Raw genomic sequence first — 25,820 nt, forward strand, 5'->3', positions numbered from 1 at the left:
CCAACTGAAAAGAAACATGAAGCACCAACTGAAAAGAAACATGAAGCGCCAACTGAAAAGAAACATGAAGCGCCAACTGAAAAGAAACATGAATTCGAAAAGATGCGAGAATACGAAAAGAAGCAAGAATACGACAAGAAGAATGAATACGAAAAGAAACAAGAATACGAAAAGAAGAATGAACGGTTCAACCAATGGTTCCAATCGCAGAATCAACAGAGGTCTACTTATAATAAATAGTCACTCCATGACTGTTTCGTCGCTTCATCGACATTGTAACCGTCTTCATCAAGAACTTGACGTTATACTAGCGACAGTATTATAGAGCAAACTGTAATATAGTTTTGATGTAATTCAAATTCTTATATATATTTCTGTTTCGTTTCCTATGATTGAGAATGTCATCTAATAAAAAATCTAGATTAAAATTAAGCTGAAGACTTGAATTTCCACCTCATATGTAATTGAATATCTAAAGAAATGTGCGTTTACTTATGTGTATTTTAAGTATGCTCTGGAACACAAACAGGGCTCCTCAAATGATAGGGTTGTATATAATACAATAAAATCTTAAAAGAAGTACTTTTTAAAAAAGGTGGTTGAACAAGTAAATCCAAGCAATTAATATATCCAATAATTTAAAGCTAAATCTCGAAATTAAAATACAATCGAATATTTTGTAATATATGAAAAACTGAGAATAAACACGAAATAAAAATTAAACAAATATGTATTTTATATTCACCCAATCTAAATAGCCTTGCATGTATAAAAAGTTTATAGTTTCTACCAAATAAATTTTCTGTCTGGAAATTTTCCAGAATATAAATTTTCCCTGCACGTCGTATCTATTATAAATATTGATTCAGACCACACATCAATATGACTTTGAAATGACCTAGATCTACAAAGTCAACAAGCGTAGAAGCGGTTATTCAAAAATGTTCGTCAACCATCACCAAGATACGTATCCTATTAACACGGAAAGCCACATGTATTTGAAAAACAGCTGCATCCGACAGCCTTAAAGTAGTTCTGGATAAATATTATCAACATACTCAAATAACACAATGGTATAACAGCGTCGATGAAGAATGTCACACGAAACAACACACGTGGACAATTATGTCAGCAAACGTGTATCAAACACACCAATAAATCAACTCATTCTCGCCCCAAATGATTTACGCGAAAACGTAATAAAGTACGTCCATTCGATGACAGGGAATAATTCACAATTCATCAACTAACTAATAACCGATCCGTGAAAAAATATTCCTTCCAAATAAAGTTTGATCACACAGTGTGTCGCATCTGCTGCGACAGCACGCTATATAAAATCGAAATTGTTCACCATTTACGTTGAAATTACTTATACCAACTGCGCCATACGTGCCACGTCTTCAATATTCAACTTGGTGCAGAGATGAGGAGAACCTTCTTCTTCGCCGTCGTTTTCCTCGTGACGGGGACACTATGTCTAGAATTGACGAGTGTCGTGCAGACCGATAAGGGTCCCATTCAAGGCAGGAAAATGGAGACTGCGTTTAACAGGGTCAAATATTCTGCCTTCCTCGGGGTTCCCTTCGCGAAACCACCTGTAGGCGACCTGAGATTCAGGGTAAGACTCCTTAAGCTGTGAAATGCTGTTTAGAACATGTTGTTCGATTGGTGTGATTTTATAGTGTGTTTTGTAGTCTGAGTGAGTGAGTTTTATTTGTAGGGGTATGAAGTTGTATGACTTGACCATAACACCTGAGGTATCAGTCTCTCATTTCTTCGTTCGTTGCATTCGTTTCATTCTTGATTTACATTACTTTGCATTTGCATTTGCTTAGATACCTCTCTTTATAATTCTCCCATTAAGGATTAATCTGATTAGTCTGCATATAGCTCGGGCACCTCGGGTTTGCTAAACCCGTACTGTAGCTACAATCGAACATAGCTACAGCCCCTGAGGGCTTGTAGAATCTGTTTCGTCAGTTTCGTATACAAAAACTGCGAAAGCCAAAAGTTGCCATAAAAATCCTGTTAAATCTTTATTTTTTTATTTGACGAATATAGGATCCCGTTGAACCCGATCCGTGGAACGACGTGGTAAATGCTACAGAGGATGGACCCTTCTGTATACAATCTTTCATCATTGGACCTTTCGGAAAGGAAGACTGCCTGTACCTGAACGTATACACTCCTGTTGTAAGTATACGACATATTTTCGTTGGCAACTACAGTTGGATTCAAAATAGGTACATTTATATTACTTTATATCTAATCTCTCAATAACCATAACATTAGTATGTACATTGTGTTTAGTCTGTACTCGTTAAATACTATTATTCGATACAGAAATACAAAATTGACTTTACAGAGTGGATTATTCCATATTTTATACAACCCTATTTTCTTAAACAGCAGATATATCGACAAAATAATCAAAAAATTTATTTTCAATGTACTCAGTAATTTTCATTTGAAATAAATATTAATTCACATCTGTGAAAGATCTGTAAATAATCTCCAAAATGTGAACCTAATCCCAAAATTAATTCGTCACGAACACCTACTCGCAATTAAAATCGGATAAAACTTCCAATTTTGAACAGACCGACTTCAGCAGCGGTGGCAAGTTGAAACCAGTCCTATTTTGGATCTACGGGGGTGCATTCGCTCTAGGAATGGGTACAAATGCTGTATACGGGCCTGACTGGTTCCTGGAGGACGACATAGTCGTAGTCTCTGTAGCCTACCGTCTCGGTGCTCTAGGTATGCAGAACCTAATTTCGTAAGATGCTTCCCAATTCAGACTTATTAAACCTCTTCTTCTTTATCCTCTCAGGATTTATGTCACTCGGTATTCCTGAAGCCTCAGGCAATCAAGGTCTGAAGGATCAGAATTTGGGTATGCAGTGGGTGCAGAAGAACATCGAGAAATTCGGTGGCGATCCTAACCGAGTGACCATAATGGGTGAAAGCGCTGGTGCTTGCTCGGTGTTGCACCACTTGGCGTCACCCATGTCGAAAGGTAACAACATCGACAGTATCTTTGCTAAGTAATTACATAACGAAGTTTGATTACTTCCTAAATCTAAATGACATTGTTGATCGACACTCATTGGTTTTACTCCAGGTTTGTTCCATCAGGCAATCGCCGAAAGCGGTTCCTCCTTGGTCCCGTGGGGTTACAAATCACCGATGGATGCTCTGATGGTTGCGCAATCGTTTGGCGCATTTGTGGGATACCCCTCTTTAACAGGCAAGGCGTTAGTAGAGAAATTACAGAAAATGGACGCCATAGAGCTCGTAAAGGCGTCTGGAAAATGGGCCTTCATCGGTGCAGTGGTAGGTATAATTATTAGTATTTCTTTTATAATAATTATTGAAGTATACGCGTGGTGGTAATTTTGCTATATGGTCAATTCTTCTGTTAAAGAGTCCTCTCATCCTGCCGTGGGCTCCAACGTATGAATGTAACTCTGACAATCCTTTCCTGACCAATTGTCCTCTGTCGTACTTGAAATCAGGAAACTACAGTCGCGTTCCCGTATTGATGGGTTACAATAAAGAAGAAGCTGTTCTATTCGCGCCAGGTAAGCGTAGATGTCTTTGTTTTGACCTGTTTCATTCACCTCAGCTGGTGCTCAGAAGTATAGTTTTGAAATAAATAGCTAGATCTCTAGCGTTCAGTTTACTATAGCTTTAGTTGCGTGTTCGTGACTCAAAATAGCACATCGATCAATATATAATTTATTTACTAAGGATGGAGTTAAGTGTTCTGACCAATCACACTCGCATCCCTTTCAAAACTGATATAAGCTCCACGCTGTACCAATACAGCGAATACTGTAACAAAGGCAGTCAGTTTTTTGTAATCAAATATAAATCATTGTAGGCTAATGTAAACCAAACATATTTCCATTTTAATTCCATAATTTTTATTCTGAGTTCCTTTGATTTCTGTAAACGCAGTGGTAGAAGTGCTACGACAGGTGCTCTCCTCCAAATTGCACGCCATTAATAGGTTATCGTTGAACGCGGCTTGGCCTTTCACTCAGATGATAGATATGTGCGCGAACGGTACCGAACAACAGTTGATAGAGGTAATTCTGGTCTTCCATGAACTTCAATTCCCCCCATTCGTATTGCTTCATTTTCTTTCCTGTTTTCAGTTGGCAAACGGACTGTTGTTCCAAGCGCCAATCGATCTTACGCAGAGGTTGCTGGTCAAGCACAATGGCGACAAGCCTGTTTACTTCTACCGATTCTCCTACAACACAAACCGTAATATACACAAAATGGTAGTGCCACGACAGGACGGTGATTATTTTCCCATTCTTTGTATAAAGTGTACTTTTCGAATATTCTCCTTTGCCGTGCATTCACGAACGCCATTTTGGTGATTTTAGGCGCGGCTCACACCGACGAACTTCCTCTGCTGTTCCGCATGGGTCTTATGAACCCCGCTGACCCAGACGATCCTTATAACGTGTACTCCAAGAGGTTTGTTTCTCTGTGGACGCATTTCATCAAATATGGGTGAGTAGATGCTGGATTTCTTGATTAGGTGAAGCAGGATTGGAGGAAACATAGGTATATCAATCACTGATAGGTGGTTATCGTTGAACCTGGCGTTGAGTCAGATTGATTCTAATGGTAGTTGTTAATTCTGTTATCGCAGAAGTCAATCACTTGGAGCATTTACAATTGCTCAATTTAAACTGGTGTTGACAAATATCTTCTTTAATCTTAAATAATAAAGTATCAATACTACCAATAGCTTATTCATTAACTCTAAAAATTAATTGTTCAGTTACAATACATCTGACATTATCTTCTGTCCACAGTAATCCTACTGATTCCGAGAATAAAGTAAGCAAGGCAGACTGGAAACCATCGGGCGAGAATGGGCTGCAAATAGATATCGGAAACGAGGTATTCGAAATGCACAATCGTTTGATGAACGAGGACGGTAAAATGTTTCAGGGGATATACGCTGCTGCGTTACCATTCATAACTGGCTGCAAGGATGCGAACGATACCAGTCTGTATGACAATAGTAATAACGGTTCGTAATACGCAATATTAGCGAGTACTGTCTGTGACCTCTGAGTAATTTAGTTTTGTTATGAATTTCGACGCTGTGCTAGCTACAGTATTATAGACCAGCATCTATTGTAAGGTAGTTAGGCGCCAATGAGGGTGGCCACGTTTCCCTGTGGCGCCATTAGTTCACTTGCTCGCCGTGCACTGAAACAGTCGTCAAGATAGTGAAATATCGCCTTTCTAATAGAACACTAGTTACTCGAAAAAGCTACGCTCGTTACATTTGTATTGCAAGTAACATGTGTACAGTCTCCTTTATTTTTACAGAATATTGTCATGACGTTGTACTAAGATCGTGTATATTGAAATTAAAATACATAACAACGAAGAAAGACTTTGTTATTTAAACTGTACCCTTTTATTTGTGTTTATTTCTCTCTGTAATTTTTCAGATAGAAAACGTGTGAAGCTATTCAAATTAAATGAAACTTATTTAACATAACAAGCTTTTAGTAATTTTGTAAAAGTAAAGTAATTTAATTTGAACAATTTAATACAGTAAATCTGGTTATGTGAAATGAACTATTGTATTCTACTTCTTGGGGTGTTGAAGTAAATGTATGTATATAAACATGATAAATATTATTCACTTGGTAGATGTGTAATATAATGGATAACGAGAAATAAAGAATAAAATAAATGAAATAATATATAAAATATATCATTTTTCCCTATGACATCACACATTATCAAATTCGTCAATTTATTTAATTCGTCGATAAGGTTCAAGGAGCTTATTATTTTTTCCCATTCAGAAACGTCTGGCCTGTATAAAACCTGTGTTGATAGTATTTCACAACTCGTTACAAAAATATTTCCATTATCGAAAAGCAATCGATACTCGTGTAAATAACAACAACGATCGGACACTGTTGTTATTTGGAACTTAGCGATCGGAAGCAGATATAAACAATCCGTCTACACGATAAACATTCCTGGTACGTGCCGATATCGTTCGAAATACGAGTGGAGTATACCCAACACTCGGAGACTTCGCTGATTGGACAATAAATCGATCAAACAATAAATAATTTCGCAAGTTGTGAATCGCGGTGACCCAATAATCGATTTCGGGCAGGTGGATTCGATTCAGAACGAATTAAACATGCGAGGCTGACGCTTGTGTAAGCCATTATTAAAACAATTTGCAGTGATTCAGAGTGTACTTATTTTTTAATCAAACTTTAGGGTAAATGCATCTATTATTCTACTAATACTTGTTTGTGACATAACTCCTTTGAAAGTTTCTATCTCGCTCGAGACTCCTGTTCCAAGGATTAAGAGAACCTACAGGATACTTCAGTGTACTAATTCTTTTTCCTGTGAAACAATGAGTCGCGAAACATGGTTCATCTTTGTGTTATTAATGTCAACACAGTGTTTGAACGCAAGTTTACCTCAAACACCTGTGGTGTACACCAATAGTGGACCAGTGCGTGGTTTGATATCACGTACCGTGTGGAACGAGGTTGAGTATTCCTCTTTCAAAGGAATTCCATATGCGAAACCACCCACTGGGAGTCTCAGATTCAAGGTGAGGATGTTCGAATATGTTCTCAAATTAGTAGCTTAGGTAAAAGTGTCCCAATAGGGTGAGATAGTAGGTTAGATGGGATACTCTACGCAGTTTGGTTCTCACGAGCATACTTTAAACAACTACAGCCTCCAGTGCCAGTGAAGGCATGGAAGCAGACTCTGAACGCTTTCCAAGAGGGAAGCGTGTGTCCTCAAATGGACATGATCTCTGGTGACTTAATGGGCAAGGAGGATTGCTTGTTCCTGAATGTGTTCACTCCCAAGGTAAACATTAATAATTATGCTAGCAATACTAACGCCCAATATTAACTACACAACTGAAAATGTTGAGTATTTTAATATTTGTTTAAGTTAAAAATACAAAATACTGGATTCTTGGTGTCAGGGAGAAATACTTCTTCTTTTTCTTCTAAAAATCAGTGTTGTATATTTCGAGTATGTGCAATTCGATATAGAATATGATGTAAATAAAGTGCTGGCTAAACTCGTAACAGACGCAGTTTGAAGAGCAACAGAACTTGAAATCAGTTATGGTCTGGATCCACGGTGGAGGATACATGACTGGATACAGCAATGCATCGATGTACGGGCCTGACTTTTTTATAGAAGAGGACATTGTTCTAGTCAGTTTCAATTATCGCTTAGGTGCTCTCGGTATGTTCACTGAATCTCTAGTCGTAGATTTTTAGCCTGCTCTAGATCAAACTTTTCTTTCTGTCTAACAACAGAGACTTAGAGTCAAAGTCAGAGTCTCGTAATCATAGTCAGTATCTCAGATTCATAGTCAAAGTCTCGGTGTATAAGTCAGAGTCTGAGAGTCAGAGTCTGGATGTTAGAGTCAGAGGCGCCATTGCGAAGCAATTGTCTAACTTTCCAGGATTCCTGTCCCTTGATCATCCACGAGCAACTGGTAATGCTGGTTTGAAGGATCAGAACCTGGTTCTGCGATGGGTGCAGAACAATATTGCCAACTTCGGTGGCGATCCACGGAAGGTGACGATCTTTGGCGAGAGCGCTGGCGCTACCTCCGTGGGATTTCACATTTTATCAGAAAAATCTAGAGGTGCGTGCACAAATGTTCAATTCTTTAAATCTACGAATACAGAAAGTGTCTTTTGCATTCCTCCAGGAACGATGCAACTGTTACTTGAAATATTTTTTAATATATTTTCTAAGTAAACAGAGGCTTCGATGTTAAGGGTGGTTTCTCTCTTGAATTTGAAAAGTGGTTTGAGAGAGTGAAGTCAAAGTTTGTAATAGTTTCCTTCTTAGAATATCCTTTCAAGTGACTGTCAGTTCACTTGAAAATTTGATAGGTATCGATTCTCACATCGAATTGATCCTGGCATCAATAACTACATTTTGTGATGCAAACAAATATAACAGACACATGCTAAACATAACCAAAAGATATCTGCACTCATGCAAAATGAAATGACAATATTATAATAATTGTGAAATATATCCAACATACATTACGTATATTTTATGTATGTTTCTATATTATTGTGCGTCGTAAACGCATAAAATCCGCAATCTACTAATAACTTGGACGTATTTTTTTAATCAGGCCTGTTCCTCCGATCGATCAGCATGAGCGGGGTGCCTCTGTGTATGTGGGCGTACCACACACCCCAAGAAGCCATTAATAAAGCTCACAAACTCGCTGCTATTCTTGGCTTCGCGCCAAGGAGCAAAACCGATTTGCTGAACTTCTTTCTTCGCGCTCCTGTGTCGGATCTTGTTATAGGAACGACGAAAGTGGATCTGGTAGCATTACTCATACACCTCCTTATTAATTTCAAACGACGAGTTTATCAGTTTGGGTCCTCCATTTTTAAATGATGGGATAATTCGTACTGTTCACTGTACAGTTACTTTCAAACAATTAATTAACTTCCCTAATATATAGATTCAGAGTATATAACTATATACAGTCAGTTCTATAAGTATTCGTATCCACTATGTGTATTAAATTTTATCTTAATTAAATTATAGGTTTAATGTTAACAAACATTTTTTATTGTGAGTGTACATATGCACGTTCTTAAATAAACGTAGAGAATAAAAGTACTGATAGGGCTGACTGTATATCTGTTTGGTAGTTTGTCTAGTCTTCTAAGTCAGACGTTTGCTATAGTCAGCTTTATCAGGACATCAGACGAATGTCTCCAATTCTATACTTTTCAAATAGTTGGCTCACAGTCACATGATTCAGTTTCTGATGTGTCTGTGACCTGTTTAAATGGTTGTTTACTCCAATTGTGACTTCATTTCCAGGACTTTTTGCCCTTCAGACCAACAGCAGAGAATTCTGTCATTACTCCTTATAACAGCGCGTTCCTGACGGAATGTCCTCTGTCGAAGTATTACAGTGGAAAGTTCTATCAACATTCCATGATGCTGGGGTTCACTCGAGACGAAGTCCTCCTGTTCACGGGCCGTAAGTATCGTAAACACGTACGATAGCACTGTGTCACGACTTTAACCCTTTTTCCATCCCACAGCTGCGTTTGGCCCTTTAAACGCGACCGAAAAGATGGTAAATTCTTTAGAGAATAGAATCAAACACGATGGACACACTGCCGATGAAAACTTGGGACATATTGCGATGTTGTTGGACAAAGTTGCTAACTTGACTATTGCAGAAGTAGTGAAGGTATACTTATTTTCTTCTAAGGGTTATTGTTATTTTTTATTGAGAGATCTGCATCATCTCTTCACCCTATCTGATATTCTTCGAAATTTTGAAAAATGTATGCCCTCCATAGCTTGGAACAGACTTCTTCTTCTGGAGTCCCATCGACCTAACGCAAAGAATAATGACGAAGTACAACCGTAATCACCCTATTTATTATTACCGAGTATCGTACCAGACGCAGTACTCCATGCACGGACTGAACGGGAATCCCCTAAACGGTACGTGCACCTAACAGAGAAGATACTTTTCAAGACGCTTAAGAATGATATTCCATGCAAATATTGTGATTCATATCAGGTACTGCTCACTTGGATGATGTCGGTTATATATTCAACGTGAAAGATTTGAACGCACCTTCCGATCCCACGGATCCCTTCAATCAATTTCGAAAGAGGATGGTCACCCTGTGGACCAACTTCGCCAAGTATGGGTATGTCTCTTTTTTATTATACAGGAAAAATATGTTGTTCAATTTAAAAAAAGAAAAAGTCTTCGAGATCTTAGATTTGAAGACTTCTAGGGCTGGATCTGAGAACTTCCAGGCCTTGGATTAGATTGATATTTTTTTCTACCCAAAATACCAAAGGTTTGTCTATTATTTCCACCACAGACACCCAACACCAAGAAACCCGAGTGGCACTGCCCTCAACGTGACATGGACGAACTCTGGGGACTCTGGTTCGCAATTGGACATCAACGAAGTGTTCACCATGAAAGATCGTTTAATCGATCGAGAGACGGAGGTCTTCGAGAAATCTCTGCACGCTGTTCTGCCAATTATCAGTGGCTGCAGGCGCAAACCAGTGGATTACAAAAGTATTTTCTAACATCGTTACGCTTATCGCGCCTTGTGTGAAATAAAAGACTCGATAAGAGAATTCGAAAGCTCGTATTCATTAAACAATTATATAAAAAATCCTATCACCCCAGGGGAGTTGGTATAGCCATCTGTGTCACTTCCAACGTTATCGATCGAGACTGGAATAAAGAGCCAGCACTATTGGCGTTGGGAATTAGAACCAAGTAGGAAGTTACTTGTTCAGAAATGGTTGCAAGAACATAATGAAGTATTTTCTTTTGTTGTTATGACGGGTGAAATAGCTTCTAAAGCTGATGAGATGAATGATATATGTACTCTACTCTAATAGATTCTATGAGCTCGTAGCATTTACCATGCAATTAATAACTTGATGATATTTTGACGATGATGGAGATCGAATGAAGAATCTCTGAAAGATAAATTGAAATATAACATAGTTCCATAAACTGGATTTTTCATAAATGTGGAATAAAGATTCTATAAGTTCTACGCATAAACAAAATTACAGAAAATTAAAATTATCAGAAAATGTCCATACTCCCCAACTTATCTAAAAACTACCCTCCACACAATTCACATCAACAAAATCTCCTCGAAGCTCTTACTCGATCCCATACAATTGACCTACTGCTCCTGACCTAATATCCGAGCTCCACGTGTCCTATAAATCCCGATAGGCCTGATTTATCGTGGCGAATTCCGCGAACGCTATCTCGATGAAAAAACAAACGCAAACGAATCGCGAGAAGTAAGCGATCGACTATTTAACGCAGTAGCCCCCTACATTTCTCAACGAGGGTAAATCCCCAGGCTTACGGGCGTAAATATTTGTAAACTACGGGTAGATTTATACGATATCGTCGGTGCGTAACTCTTGGCGAGACACGGGCTGTTTACTCTGAAAATAGGAAACCGCGATCGCGGTGTTCTTAATCAACCTGTTGCCAAATAGACCAATTAGAATAGCTAGACCAGCTGTCGGTGGCTTTCTCTCTCTCATTCACTATAAGCCGATGTTGCTCTGTTGAATTACTGCAATCTCCCCACCATAGACGGAACTGGTTTAGTTAGAATTGAACTTGCTTAGTTAGAATTCTCTTTTCGATGGACAGGTCTGAGCTCAATACTTGGAAGTTTTTAAAGAAGAATACTTGATAATGGATTAGTGTTTGCTCTGGATGTGTAACTGATCATTTTGTTAGGAAGTAGGCAAAACACTCTTTCTAGAGTATTCTGTATATATTTATATTTCAGGTCTAATTTACCGTTTTATTCCTCAACGTTTTGATTCACTTTTTCTGGGTCCTCTTCAGAATAATCAAGTTGGAGTTTGACGACCACGTGAACGACCTGAGGTCAAGTTTTAAAAACAGTCTCTACCTGTACTTTACTTTTATTCAAATCATTTTTATTCTGGAATAAGGAATGCAAATTCCAGATTCATTATTAACAAGAAAAACAAATGAATCCCTCAGCTAGCGATGCATTACATTGTGCCGATGAAAAAGGCACTAATTGAGGCCTAAAGTACCCTAAATTTTATTCTTCTTAAGAAATGAACATTCGAACTTTCACGAACAAATCTGGAGCCTTTGTTCTTCATTTAAAATAACATTTTTCTTACCCTGACAGACGTCTTTTCCGACTTCTACATACAACGCGTCACCAGTTTCTATGAAAGAGGTTAATCAAGTCAAGTGGTCTCCCAGAAGCTAACCAGTGGATCATTTTCGACTCGACGCTCGAAGATCGGCGTCTTCCGCCGATCGCGATGACGTCCGCCGCTAGAACGAAATGAAACAGATAAGAGGAACGACGTCCATAAATCTCCAGGCTCCGGTGCCGCGATACCGCTGTCAACTTTAGTCGCTTTTAGGAAATTCCGAGAACTCTACACGCTAGATTAATACCACTGACAGAGAATGTGTCCTCGACGATCCAACGAAACGAGAAACGGCGGCACAAGCAACAGGACCACCTTCGCAGTGATCCGCTTGCTCGACCTACCGTGATCAAAAGTGAAATCTCGTTCGATAGTGGCTCGCCTTCCCTTAACGTGTCGCGATTTCAGTGTGACTTTGTCTCCAAGTCTGTTACCATACGCCTATTCGTCCTGTTCGTGGCGCGAAAGTCTTCGTTCGTGTTAGAAGTTCGCGCGATGGACTCTCGTCGAATCGCTGCGACCAACTGACGGAGATCTGTCGAATCTGATGCGATATCTGATAACCGAGGAGATCTTGGATTAAAACGGAGCCTTGAGTCGCTAAATTCTTGGTAAGCTCAGAAAATTTTTTATTGGCCTGTAGTTGAGGTGATAAGCTCCAAATGGAGTGCACAGGGGTGTAGCTTTCGGTGTGGCAAAGTTGGGGAATTTTTAGTGGAACGGGTAGGTTTTCGTGAGAAAAATTACGCAAATGAAATCAACGCGTAACCGTGCCAAAAGATGCTGCCGCTATCGGTATCGACGTACCTGCGAATTATTGTTGCGTATGGCGCGCGATCCAAATTGGAGACTTTCGCCAACATTGACCATAGAGGCTGTGGCATCATTTCGATGAATTTCTTTGATAGTCATACCGCCACGTTAAGAACAAATATTTCCCCAAGCCCTAATCATAATAGAAAATTATAGGACAAGGAGCATACGATGAGTTCATCATGACTTCCTCTGATGAGATTAGGGACACGATGCACATGGTGCGTAGACGATAAATATCTGTGGGACTTTAGCACTGAACAGCAAAATCAATGTCAAGTAGTCTGACAAGTTTCAACACTTAAAATCTTATACATAAATTTAGACAGCTCATAGATATTAATTGAACAAACTAAAATTAGGATAATTATCCACCAACCAAGAATACAATCTTTGCCCCCTATTGAGTCCTCTGGGGTCAATAAAACAGACAAGAAATCATTTTTAATCATTTCTATTGCACCCTAACATACATATCTTTAAAAAACGAACTCTTATCTGCTACCTATCAACGTTAACACGTTTGATTTCATGTCATGCACAGTCAGTATAAACACGATTATCGCGTATGTGTCCGAGCAAGTGCTGAGTACGAGGCTAAGAGGGAGAATCTCCCTAATCGACTGCTAATGTGATACCATAAACACCGCGTGATGATTATATCCCTCCTCGACGCACAATGCGTTTGTCTGCTTAGCATCTCGATTGCTGACACGTGACTGAATGCCAACGGAAAATGCAATACGCTCAACGGGAACGTTCACTCTCGTTACCTTCGATCCGTTAGTAAGCGATAGACGCCGCGCGCGTTATCACTCCTCGTGACTTCGATCCGGCTTTCGTACTTGTTTCCGTTTAAGCGGGTCTCTCTTCATCGCCACGGAGCTGCATCCCGTCGCCACGATGACAGGTTTTCTCTCAGACTTTTCCTCCATGGATTGCATACACGCTTGGTCATACGCTTGAAAGAAAGGGGTTCTATTTTGGAATTTTTTTTTTTTTTTTGGTGTAGTTGATCTGTTAATTTTGGAGGAAAGTTGCTGTGCACTATTACGAAGAATTATCAAAGGAAATAATCAGAATGACAGTGCTTGTTGGTGGCCAGGATGACCGAGTGAAATATTTAGAAATATTGAAATATTGAAATTAGAAATGAGATAGATTTGTTAAATGTATTGGTGCAGCATGTGATTCGTAAAAATCAAAATTTATCTCAACTTTTTTTTTTATATTGTAACTCGTACACTCGTATGTCTATTGTATGCCGAATCGGTTTCCGAATACAGTCAGTAACGTTCTGTGAGTCGACCCGATAAACATGCCACGAGGAACCGTTAAAACCATTTTCCTTTATACCGACCAAGCCCAAGAGACACAAAAGTATTCTACAATATATAATTTATATATAAAGTAAAACTTGAAAGCTGGTATAAAAATCATACTTTTCGTTAGATTCATTTATCCCACAGATTTTCTTTTTTGATGCATAATAAATGGCCAAATTTCTCCACAGTATTATAAACGTTATCTCACAGATTTTTTTATACGTCCCCTTCCATTGTGTAACAGTTCAGCGCCAAAGTTCGAACAATTGAATAGTTCAACGTCAAAATTTGAATAATGAAATATTCACAAACGAATCTTCGCCAATAATACAATATTTAATCAGCACTATGAGAAGCACACGATGCGTGCATAAATATGCATCGTAAAAGGATTGAGGACAATCAGCTGGGGTCTAGCGTTGATGTAAAGTCCCCGAGGCGCGGCTTATCTACGTGAAATCACAAATGATATTCGCATGTGTTATCAAAGCTGCCTAAATATCGATTTAAAGTATTATCAACGAGAAGCACTGATTCGTAACACTTGAATTTAACCGAGTTGTTTATTAAAAATTATATGAGAAGAAATGATCTGTTACTGACAACACCACGACATGATAAGCTAGCCTAATTTCAATCTACCTAGGATTCTCCTGTGGAGACCTTCCAAAAAAAATAAAGAATAATTCGAGTTAGTTGTTTTGGTAGATGACTTAAAGAGAAAATATATGAAAAATTGGTTACAATGGGGAAGATTTGTAATTAAGTTCTTAATCTAATTAAGAGTCCTAAATTGCTAGTTTGACTCGCAGTCTTCACTCTCAAACACTGAACTGACCTACAGCGCAATATAAATAAAACCTACATACCCTAAACATACGTCTTTCCATCCATTTAAAGTACAAACTAAAACCAAAACAAGTCAAATTACGACTCTCCTCCACCAAACCGATTCAATTGGCGGTTTAAACAAATCGCGTCGAAGACTCTAAACCCTTTGCACTCCAAATTTTCTAATGTCGGTACATTTTTGTCGACCCTCACTCGACATACGAATGCAAGGGGTTAAAATGTGGAAAGTCTCCCCACTACGCACTCAAGCACGTGGCAGATCGTATTTCTCTGTTTGCCACTGTCGCTGTCATGTGTACGTTCGAGCAGTTTTGCGCAAGCATCGTTTCCGCGCGCGATAAAACGTGTTATCCGTCAACTTCCGAGCGCGTATTTGTCTGCGGGTCGTTGAGCACATACGCACTCGTTGTTCGTGACCAGCTCGACTCGAGTACAGTTCACCTTCGATGATCGGTTCTAAACGACCCGGATCGCGAAATTTGGCGACGATCGAGGTGCCAGGGCGAATGTCGTTGCACGTGCGGGGGCGTGTTGAGCGTTACGCTTAGGACACCGCGACTCACGTGGCACCAATTGTTCGCAGACTATCTAAGCGACGAGATGTCGGCGATCACGGCGGAATTGTCTGTGAGACGACCGGTCTATCAGCAGGACGAACTCAATCACCTGTGCAAATACGTGAAGCCCAAGGAGTCGCGTGAGTATCTCTTCGGATCAAACGTAGACTGGTAGCACACATATATTTCTGAGCAGATGGTTGTTTACGCGTGTTGAGGTCGCGGTGGTACGCTGTTTATCTACTTTAGACGCTTAGCTGGCGATTAAAACAGCGTTGGGTGTGTTGCATACGAGGCAGTGTTATTTGGTGGAGTGGTGATTGTAAGTTGCCACTGTAACGCTTTGGTGAGGTCCTTTTTGGTAATTGACGGAGTCCTTGAAGAGGATGTCTGATATTCTCAGAGATGTTGGGAGTCGTGGTAACTCCAGAGGTTCTGGAAAACAAACCAAGTTTTGAGAATTGTGTTGAGCCACACGGGTCCTGGACTCTCTGTTTTCAGACTCAATTTCATGGATCCCAGAGTCCCTGGAATTCCGCAGGTCCAGAATGGTTCCTTTAGGGTTCCACCGCCCTGATGCTATGTGTATCGGGGTCCACAAGTCTAGAATCAAGTCTGCCAAGCGCCACAAGTCCACTGTTATTTATTTCTGGTATATCAAATTCGGGGTTGTCTATTTCAAGACCTCTTAGTTCATCAAACTCGGTTTCTTCATCTAGCTCGACTGTTTCCTGTCCCACGAGTCCTGAATCCTTTACCTTAATTACAGTCCTACTTCTTCGTGTTCAAAACACAATACTTAAAGAAGAATACTTAAAGAAAAAGGAAGTTCTACAACTTATTCAACTTAAGGAAATCAGTTTTCAAAATCACCTCCCCCCCTGAATATTTATCCTGAACATATTTACACTCTCTAATTTATAACAATGTTAAACAAGAGGATCCTTGCTCTGCCTTTAACACGAATTCAACGAGCATACCATGTGCCAAAGAAACTGTATAAATAGTGCAGACTATTAATAAGATACACGCACATAGGGCACAGTTTAAAGCAGTCTATTGGCATAGTTTTGCAGAATATATCATCGAGATGCGGGCGAACAAAACCGCTGACGGTTTTAAAGAACTCGATACCCCTTATCGGCTGGTTGCCGAAGTACGATTGGAAGAACGACATTCTAGGCGACATCATCGCTGGAATTACCGTCGCAGTGATGCATATTCCCCAAGGTACGTTTGCCAAACAGCTTGTGTTTCTAGCGAGCAGTATGAGAAGCACGGTTGGCGATAAAACCGCCTAACGATACTTATTGTTAATGAACCGCGATAACTCCTGTTCGAAATTATGCCCTGTGATATATTGCGTAGCATGCCACTTTGTCTTAACAAATTTTATTTCTATTCGTAGACAAGCATTTGCGTATATGCATATTGAAGAATGGTGATTTAAGGCGTCGAATAAGCTATTGTTTATTTCTATGTTTTGTTTTGACTGTTTGGTTTGGAGGCAACTTTGGAACTCATAAACACGAAAAGTATTACAATTGATATGGATCACATTGATGCATAAATTATTATTATATGTAAAATTAAGCAGAGTTGAATGAATTACGAGGAGTAAAAATAAATTTAGTGTGGATGCTGTAGGCCAAATGGGCCATCTGCATCTCAGAAGCAAAGTATGTCAAGTATAAGGTTTGGAAATTTGATGCAAATGTGCTAATACTAAAACAACCAAACTGGTCGAATTTTAAACTTCTTCCTAAAGTCACTCGATTATTAACAACGTTTTTACCGTACTGTTTGCGAGGGATTATAAGTGATACAGAATTTTATTGATAAATTAGTTTGCATATCCTCCCTCTAATTACACAAATATAATTATATATGTAATATATATCCTCACTAGGTTACCTCAATAGTTTTACTGTTTGTCGCCCAACTAATCTTCTTCGTTTGAGCTATTAAATTTCCAAATTTGTATTCAACATAGTTCGCGTCTGGGACGGAAATTTGCACAACAAATCCACGCGTTTGTTCAACAGGAATGGCATACGCGATCCTGGGTAACGTGCCGCCAATAGTTGGCATCTACATGGCCTTCTTCCCCGTTCTCGTGTACTTCTTCCTTGGCACGTCCAGGCATAATTCGATGGGTAAGTCATCAAGCATGATACAACGATACTTACGCAAGACGGGATAATCATCGATTCAACCATATTCCTTCGCACGGGAAGCATTCCTTCTACTTTCCTTTTATACTATACTTTCTAATGTTGCTAACCGATACATCAACGTAATTGTTATCCAACGCCTCGAAAACGCGTTGCAACGAACGCAAGGCTTTTATTGCTCTTCCTGTTCACCGAATCCTCTCCCCGAGAGGAACTTCCTATCAAATATTTGAACTCGTAATCAAACCAGATAGCGGAAGTCTCTTTGCGCGTATGTTTGCACGCGAATTCATTGCCACGGAAGCCTATTCGGATATCTAAACAATTCGGAGCATTATTCGCGATTAGACGCGCAAATGCCGATTGATCTTCGATGTTCGGTGTTATTTGTTTCGAAAATTATTTATATGCATAGCTAAATAGCTACAGAATATTCTCAGATGGAAATATCGTACTAAACGTGCTGCATGTAAATTTTGTAGACGTCGTGGAACAATTTTGTTCATTTTTTCCAAAGGAAGTCAATATCTGGCTGTATTGGATAAAAATACGAAATACTATCGTTTCAACGAAAAAATAACTCATGGAACTGAATTCAAGGTACGTTCGCGCTGATTTGCATGATGACTGGAAAAGTGGTCTCGACGTACAGCGACCATGGACCCACCCTCAGAAACGAGACCATGGGAAGCGAGGCGTTGCCCCACAGCAATCATTATACCTCCGTAGAGGTCGCGACCGCGGTCACGTTCACTGTCGCCTTAATTCAGGTAGTTATATCCCTTTGTCTTTTCGTCCTGGTCTTCCAGAACATGACGATTTACCTTGGCCAATGTTCTTCAAAGCTGGGGATGTACATGCTGCGGTTGGGCATCATCACATCGCTGCTCGCCGACAGTCTCGTCAGCGGATTCACCACCGCCGCGGCTATCCATGTATTCACGTCCCAGGTGAAGGATCTGCTAGGGCTGACGAATCTCGCCAGACGAAAGGGACCCTTCAAGTTGATCCTGGTGAGTGCTGGAACAAAGTACCGATCGGTTCGTTAAAACAATATTCTTTGGAATGTTGGCGAAGATTCAGCAGGGGTTTCGTGTGATCTAAGAAAATTACTTGTGGCGTTATTCACAATTGAGACAGTCTTTTAAGATTGAAATCAGGGGATAGTTTGACCTTGTTAGGTCTGGAGAAACTATTGTTTGGGGCTATATAATGAGATAAAATGATCATGAGCCATCTTCTTGTAACTAGATGTTGAGTGTATTGAAATGACGCCATTTTGCTTTGTCAATTTCACTTTCTCTCTCACCCCCTAGTCAAATTTTCTTAGAGATTTAATAACCTCAATTTCGTCTAAACAAAGTATGGCACATACAGTAGGACAATTAAATAATTTTTGTAAGTATTGAAGATTATTTTAATCTCACAATTTAAATTTATTTCTTATGCTATTTAGTATTTTTCTCTCCAGTAATTTTCCTCTTCATTGCATGAAATTTTCGCCTCTATAATTCATATTGCAACAAGAAGTAATTGATAACAAGACGTCGGTTAATTGACGTATCTACTGATTCCCACCTGTGCACACCTGCTGATCAAATATTTCACTTACGCTTTTCTTTAAGCATAAGCATGAGTTTCTTACTCGAGCTAGTATTAGGAACATTATCGATGATTCTATAATAAAGAGAGATCTCATCTCAACGCAGACGTAATTCGATTACCGATGACACTTTTCACCTGTTACGTGAATAAGATTGAAAATCGATCCTTTCACCGCTGAAAGCGCATAATCGTCAGCGTTCACGAGTTCGTTCCAAAGTATTATGTTAAAGGAAGTACGGCGCGAATTTTTCCACGCGATAACAACGTTTACTCGCTCGCCGACAAGCTAGTCAAACATCGTCTATTTCTTGTTGTAACAACGACCAAACAAAGAGCGTACATAATTGATAATGTGTACCGTGATTGGTATGTTGTTATGTTCATTAGAATACCAATTAGAGGAAAACGATGGCGAAAAAATTGAATAGCTTCGAAAAGACACGTTGGAGATACTTTTCATATTTTTATAAGTCTTTTGAATTGTCACGAATTTACAAAATGCTTATTTGTAGATATATTTTATTTACTTGTTCTTCTATAGATATAAAGAATCAATGAATTGCTCTTTTATATATTGTTTTATGACAAATTCATGAGAAATATTTAAAAAGAAAATCTACTAACGAATATAAAGTTCATGAATTTTATATATGACACCATTGTAAAGTATGATTGTAAAGATCAATTTTAGAAAAATGTGCAAATCTTTTGGAGCTCCACACAAAATTTGCAAATTAATACTCACATCGAAATTCGTACAAAATGTGTAAGTGAATTGAAATTGTTCGAAACATTTGTCAATTTAAAATAATCCACGAGTATTGTTGGTAAGTGTCACCGCGACAATAGAAATTTTGCCGATTGTTATTTCGCAATAGGGGATTACGGTCCTTGAAAATCGCTTTCATGCGAATTTATTTTTCTCTGGACGACTAACGAACCATGTCCGCAGACCCCAATCTCAAATTGCCCGTTATGGGCCCGTTCACGCATGGCGTTCAAACGAGAAAACGGAATATCAATGAACTTTTACGTCCTTCTGGTCGAAGGAGAAAAATTTCCTCACGCTATGATCGAATAATTCTGCTGAATAAAAAGTGTCTTAGAACATACAAATAAACGTTAGCTACAACACTAATTTAACATTAATTTAAATACGAACCAGTAGCAGACAAGACATTCGAGTGACGTTATACAATTTTGGCAAAGAAGCCTATAACAATTACCCTAAAAATTAAAATGCTACCCTAGAGATCATCTACAAGTTAAGGTATCGCGACCTAGTCGCGTTTCCGCTGTTCTTCCACGGTTGTAGTAAGAAAATCGTTAAATCAAAAAGTAAAAGTCGCTAATAGTCTCGGAGCTAATTCCACTTCCTCTTTGAGCCAAATAAGATAGTAATGGTTAGCGTCGCGCAACAGCCGCATTTATTCCATTTGTAACTTCCAACGCATAACATGCTGAGGAAACGTTCGATGCCCATTTCTCTTCGGTGACAGTCGAGCGTAATAAATTCCCGAAGAAAATGCAGCGAGTGTGGAAAAAATCCGAGGAAATTCTTCGACGAACATTCTCTATTAACAATCGTTTGAAAACAGGAGTTACGAAACGGTGCTACCAAAAAAAAAAAACTATTGTATCATAATCACGTGAGAGAAGCACGAAGGTTCTTACCAAGGATCGTTGGAGATGTACTTTTTCAAGTGAATTCTTCATGTATTATTGTGAATATTTGTATATATGTAAATTCACAAACTGAATTGTATGGACGTGTAGTAACATGTATTTATGTGGGTACACATTTGTTTGCGTTTGTTACAGACGTATGCGGACGTTTTCAACAATATCCAGAACGTCAACGGAGTGGCCATTCTGCTCTCAAGCGTCACCATCGTCATTCTCGTCATCAATAATTTTCTGAAGGTTAATACCACTTCTCTGTTTATAACATTTCAAAAGTAGTCCAAGATTTACTACTCTAATCAGTCACTTTCTTTCGCTCAACCAAACGTCTAAACTTATTTACACATATAATTAAAATTGACTTGACCTGATCTCACTTAACTTGACCTGGCTTGATCTAAATGAACAAACCACACACAACTTCTGAGTTTCTGAACAACTTTTTAACAGAAAAACCAATGATAAATCGATTATTATTTTCAGCCAAAGGTGGCGAAACTGAGTCCTTTCCCCGTCCCCATAGAGATGATGGCAGTCATAGTCGGCACGCTTATATCCGTCTATGGGAATCTTGCAACCTCCTACAGCGTCGTGACCGTTGGTCACATACCAGTCGGGTAACAGTATTTCTTCGAGAACGTAACTAACGATCACAACTCCATTATTAAATAAATGAAACCGAACAGTTCCTTTTCGTTTCGTTTCTAGTTTACCAAACCCATCTATGCCTCCACTAGAATTGATACCAAGCATCCTAATGGACAGTTTCGTCATCACCATGGTGTCCTACACCATCTCCATGTCCATGGCGTTCATCTTCGCGCAGAAGCTCGGCTACGAAGTGGACTCGAATCAGGAATTAATGGCACAGGTGAATTCAATGTTCAATCATATAACACCATCCTAATCATTCAGTTTGCCTCGAACAGGAAACTCCAAGTAAATTAGAACTTTAGTCCTCAACCTAGTTCCGCTTTCAAGGCACTTCCGTCACGTGATCTTTCTATTAAAACTCTATGATTCGAGTCACAGGTGACCCAGTTCGTTAAAGTCAGCTCCTTCATTCGACAAGGCTAATTCCTTGGCCGCGATAATGTACCAAGACGTGAGATCTTATCGCTGTGTGAGGAAGAGTAGTAGGACCAGTGACGTACTCATTAGTATTATACTAAGTCGAGGGCCTTTGAATAATTTATTACATGATATCTTCTCTTTATAGTACACTGTCTTCTCTGACTTGGAGTATTACTTTCTTTTGTCTGATAAGGGGTTCCCCTTTGAGAAATTAATTTTTCTGTACTTTTCTTCTTGGTACCACAATTATTCATGGGATAAGTATGAATAAATCTTGAATATTATTATTTAAACATATCCTTAAATGCCCAATTACATAGCTTGAATTTTAATTTATTACTTAGAGTGTTCATATAAAATTAGTATGATACCTTCATTACAGTTGAATTATACATAAATAAATGTTTGAGTTACATCTACATACGACTAACGATAAATACCAAATCCCCAATAATATCGAGATAAAACTGAATGATTTAATCAAAGGACATCCTGATCGATCAATTTTCAGGGTATGGGCAACCTGGTCGGTTCTTTCTTCTCTTGCATGCCCTTCACAGCCTCGCTGTCGAGATCCCTGATCCAGCAGACTGTCGGTGGACACACACAGCTGGCGAGCTTGATATCATGCGGAATTTTAATCAGCGTGCTGCTGTGGATTGGTCCGTTCTTCGAGCCTCTGCCACGGGTGAGTGACCAACCGTTCGACGAAGTCAGAGTCCTCGGATAGCAGGTGATCTCTGCCCTTTGACTCCAACCAGTGATCTTTGCCTCAGGCGAAAAACAACTTTCGATCTCGATGCAGACTGTTATGTAAATTTGCACGATTTGCAAAGACTTGATACAGTGTCGTGCGATAGTCTCTGGCCACTGGAGTCGCTAGTAACAAAGTAGCTTTATAATTCCTATAAGCTTATAATAAGAGATTTATAAGACACCCATTACACTATCTTTAAATGATAAAGTTCAACTTACGAACGCAGATACATTAAAAGTTAACGAAGACTCGATGCATGCCTGTTACGCAAACGAATTCTCTTCAGAGTATAGACCCACGAATATTAATAGACTCACATCTCCACACACAGCCACTTCAAACATACACATAACAAGTTTCTACACAAATGGAACCAAACTTCCTATTGCAGATGTAAGGACCTTACAGCCAAAACATATACCGAAATATTACATGTATGCTTCAAGTGAATCTGTACACATGTTTATAAGAATCCGCTTCTTTTCGAGCAGTGCGTTCTGGCCAGCATAATCGTGGTGGCCCTGAAAGGCATGCTAATGAAAGTGACGGAGTTCAAGAGGTTTTGGCAACTGGACAAAACCGACGGGATCATCTGGGCGACGACGTTCATCACCGTGGTTCTCCTGGACGTCGAGTACGGCCTTGTTCTGGGGATCGTCCTCTGCGTAGGCAAGCTGATCCTCTTCGCTGTGCAGCCTTACACCTGTGTGCTCGCTCTGGTGCCTGGTACCGAGCTTTATCTGGATTCCAAGAGATATAAAAACGTACGGAATAACATCAGTACTCTCTTATCTCGTTTCACCTATTTTCTACTTTCACCTCCTTCGACGAACGTCAGGCGTAATTTATTCGAAATTGTTCGAGAAAAATTCAGTACTGTTTCACTTTTATAACGCACCATCGTTGCGACAATTCAGGCTGGAGCGGTTTCATGGAATTCCTTGATAGAGGAAGTGTTCTTTCAGACTGTACAGCTGCCTGGCATAAAAGTATTCCACTACTCGGGAAGCCTGAACTTCGCCTGTCGACAGTACTTCCGCGATCAGGTGTACAAGGTTGCAGGACTTATACCCAGGAAGGAATCGGATGGAGGCTTCAAGCATGATGAATTGAGGGAAGTTAAAAAGGTGAGCAGAGAGCAATCGTTGGATACTTGAAGGTTTTCATTTGCTATCTTGATCAAGGGACTTGGTCGTTAAGGACTAGTATTTCTTTGAATCAATTACAAAGAAAGTGGAACTAATTAGTATTCGAATAAATGATTAAATGTCAGATGTAGTTAAAAAAAAAACTTCATGTAACTTCATGTGAAAATGTTAGAAAATTTCCTCGTTGAACTCCACAGATGTTTTATTAAGATTCCAATTAGGGACATCGCGTAGTAAAGTATCATTCATTATCGTTTGGACAACCGTCGATCACGAGACTCGCCCGACCACCACCGATACACTTCATCGACTTCAAACGTCAGCAAATCACGAGACACGAGACTTGCGTAATCGAGTAGCGAGAATGTTAATTTCCTTGTGGTCGTGTTGCAGTTGCAAGTCTTGATACTGGATTTCACCGCGGTGAGTCACATAGACCTGGCGGGCGCGACGACCCTAAGAAATTTGATCAACGAGTACGTCGAGGCTGATGTCTCCGTGTACATCGCAGGTTGCTCAGGTGAGTATAATCGATCGATCGCGTCCTGGAACGAGGATCGATAGGGAAACGGAAGTGTCTGCGACAGGTGCACGTGATTAAGACGCTGGCAACGTTGTTGCAGGACTTTCTAAGCTCTGTTACTTAATGCAACTATACGTTGCAAAGCAAATTAACTCTCTGTGTCAATAACTTCGATAGCAACATAGTACCTAATATGGGACGACACTACATCCCAAGATAAAATAAACCTCAATGCACACAATTTATTCTAACACTCGACGCCCAATTTAACATATTCTAGGGCCCGTGTACGAGATGACGAGGAAGTGCGGGCTGCCAGAATGCAAGGGAGACCTGTTCGCCATGTTTCCCACCGTTTCAGACGCGGTGCATTTTGCAAAATGCAACCTCGAACCATCCTCGATGCCGTGGAGCTCAACGATACACGTGGACACTTCCATCGCGAGACTATGACAGGATATGCCAATTCGTGGCTTCCAAAAGGAAGCTGCTAAAAAGAATACAGTAATACCTCACCAAACTTCCTGTTCAGAGGAAGCATTTTTTAATATTTATTCAATTGGGTACGAATGGATATATACTAGGAACATCTATTAAGAAAATTGCTGTGGCGTCAATTTTTAAGGTTTTTAATAACCCTGAACAGGAAGTCACTTAAAGAAAAAAACAAGAGGTTCCGTGTTTTCGTAAACTCAACCAATTTTCTTGCTCAATGTCGCTGGCATACCTATGTATATAGACACTTTATCGCGATCTCGTTTTGAATTCAGTGAGTGTAGCAGCGCGTGTCAGCCAGGTCATTAACCATCGGCGTGAAACGCGAATTGCTAACATAGTTGCACGCCGCTTGCGCCAATAGTGCGACTTCTAACTGACGACGAAACCTCTTTTGTACTTAAAATATAAAAAGACCATTTCGAGATGCACGATTGCAACAAAACTCACCAATATTACTGTCCATCGCATAGACATATGAAAATATGAATATAGTCATATAAATATATTCATACGTCTATGGTCCATCGTTACATGTTCTGAACATAAGACGATCGCATGTATTATTTATACTATGCATTTATTTAATTTATGTATTATAAATGATTACGTGTTACTTGTTGAAGTAAGTCGATTGTGATGAAAATTTGCACATTGTGAAAGATGACAAAATAAACTATATTATTTATATTATAATTTAGTGTTTATTACAAGTTCGCAGCCATTAGCTCGCTATTATTCGCGACGAAGGATCGTCTGAACAATGATTGAACGTCGCGAAATTTTTATTAGAATTTTATTTTAGCATTATTTAGCTGATAGTTTGTGTACATAAGTGATTGGAATAGAAACATAGACGGCGCCAATATTATTTTTGAAATTACGGAAATCCTTCAAACTACGTCTGCACTTTCTCTGATTTACTTTCTTTTAAATAACTTAAAGCAATTTAAACAAACCCGCTACTGTATATGTATGCATACACGCGCATGCG

At 39.4% G+C, this 25,820-nt stretch overlaps 3 protein-coding genes across 7 annotated transcripts in view; all 3 read left to right on the top strand.

Moving 5' to 3' along the window:
* The window catches only part of LOC128894830 (uncharacterized), an 8,782-nt gene extending 3,712 nt beyond the window's left edge, over nucleotides 1–5,070 (top strand). The window contains exons 11-21 of the mRNA XM_054156841.1: nucleotides 23–221; nucleotides 1,369–1,621; nucleotides 2,065–2,196; nucleotides 2,604–2,763; nucleotides 2,837–3,022; nucleotides 3,128–3,339; nucleotides 3,431–3,587; nucleotides 3,967–4,097; nucleotides 4,167–4,314; nucleotides 4,404–4,533; nucleotides 4,842–5,070. Of these exons, the coding sequence (XP_054012816.1) occupies nucleotides 23–221; nucleotides 1,369–1,621; nucleotides 2,065–2,196; nucleotides 2,604–2,763; nucleotides 2,837–3,022; nucleotides 3,128–3,339; nucleotides 3,431–3,587; nucleotides 3,967–4,097; nucleotides 4,167–4,314; nucleotides 4,404–4,533; nucleotides 4,842–5,070 (1,937 nt within the window). The remainder of the gene's footprint in view (nucleotides 1–22; nucleotides 222–1,368; nucleotides 1,622–2,064; nucleotides 2,197–2,603; nucleotides 2,764–2,836; nucleotides 3,023–3,127; nucleotides 3,340–3,430; nucleotides 3,588–3,966; nucleotides 4,098–4,166; nucleotides 4,315–4,403; nucleotides 4,534–4,841) is intronic.
* A 1,114-nt stretch (nucleotides 5,071–6,184) lies between these two features.
* On the top strand, nucleotides 6,185–10,207 carry LOC128894767 (juvenile hormone esterase-like). The gene is made up of 10 exons (XM_054156750.1): nucleotides 6,185–6,634; nucleotides 6,763–6,900; nucleotides 7,131–7,290; nucleotides 7,514–7,699; nucleotides 8,207–8,406; nucleotides 8,917–9,079; nucleotides 9,144–9,295; nucleotides 9,408–9,555; nucleotides 9,635–9,767; nucleotides 9,948–10,207. The coding sequence occupies exons 1-10, from the start codon at nucleotides 6,431–6,433 to the stop codon at nucleotides 10,162–10,164; spliced, it is 1,701 nt and encodes a 566-aa protein (XP_054012725.1). The 5' UTR covers nucleotides 6,185–6,430; the 3' UTR covers nucleotides 10,165–10,207.
* Nucleotides 10,208–11,964: 1,757 nt separating this feature from the next.
* On the top strand, nucleotides 11,965–25,522 carry LOC128894763 (solute carrier family 26 member 10-like). 5 transcript variants are annotated; one of them, XM_054156743.1, is made up of 14 exons: nucleotides 11,965–12,431; nucleotides 15,394–15,507; nucleotides 16,436–16,597; nucleotides 17,413–17,523; nucleotides 18,142–18,311; nucleotides 18,387–18,554; nucleotides 20,968–21,069; nucleotides 21,313–21,446; nucleotides 21,538–21,700; nucleotides 22,415–22,591; nucleotides 23,152–23,424; nucleotides 23,626–23,787; nucleotides 24,202–24,328; nucleotides 24,612–25,522. In XM_054156743.1, exons 2-14 carry the CDS (start codon nucleotides 15,411–15,413, stop codon nucleotides 24,782–24,784), a joined length of 2,019 nt encoding a protein of 672 aa, XP_054012718.1. In that variant the 5' UTR covers nucleotides 11,965–12,431; nucleotides 15,394–15,410; the 3' UTR covers nucleotides 24,785–25,522. The 5 variants fall into 5 exon arrangements, with proteins under 5 accessions (XP_054012718.1, XP_054012720.1, XP_054012717.1 ...); XM_054156742.1 differs by lacking the exon at nucleotides 11,965–12,431 and adding an exon at nucleotides 13,134–13,543; XM_054156744.1 differs by lacking the exon at nucleotides 11,965–12,431 and adding an exon at nucleotides 15,111–15,304.
* Nucleotides 25,523–25,820: the final 298 nt, after the last annotated feature.

The sequence above is a fragment of the Hylaeus anthracinus genome, unplaced genomic scaffold, assembly GCF_026225885.1.
Source record: "Hylaeus anthracinus isolate JK02 unplaced genomic scaffold, UHH_iyHylAnth1.0_haploid 4, whole genome shotgun sequence".
Lineage (NCBI taxonomy): Eukaryota > Metazoa > Arthropoda > Insecta > Hymenoptera > Colletidae > Hylaeus > Hylaeus anthracinus.

Bases quoted from the DNA above. Each gene is read 5' to 3' on its own strand.
- LOC128894763 (XM_054156742.1), top strand. The intron at 15,508-16,435 runs GTGAGTATCTCT...CTATTGGCATAG, and splicing joins CGTGAAGCCCAAGGAGTCGC to TTTTGCAGAATATATCATCG. The intron at 23,425-23,625 runs GTACGGAATAAC...GTGTTCTTTCAG, and splicing joins ATTCCAAGAGATATAAAAAC to ACTGTACAGCTGCCTGGCAT.
- LOC128894767 (XM_054156750.1), top strand. From the start codon at position 6,431: ATGAGTCGCGAAACATGGTTCATCTTTGTGTTATTAATGTCAACACAG. The intron at 6,901-7,130 runs GTAAACATTAAT...AACTCGTAACAG, and splicing joins TGAATGTGTTCACTCCCAAG to ACGCAGTTTGAAGAGCAACA. The intron at 9,080-9,143 runs GTAAGTATCGTA...TCCATCCCACAG, and splicing joins AGTCCTCCTGTTCACGGGCC to CTGCGTTTGGCCCTTTAAAC.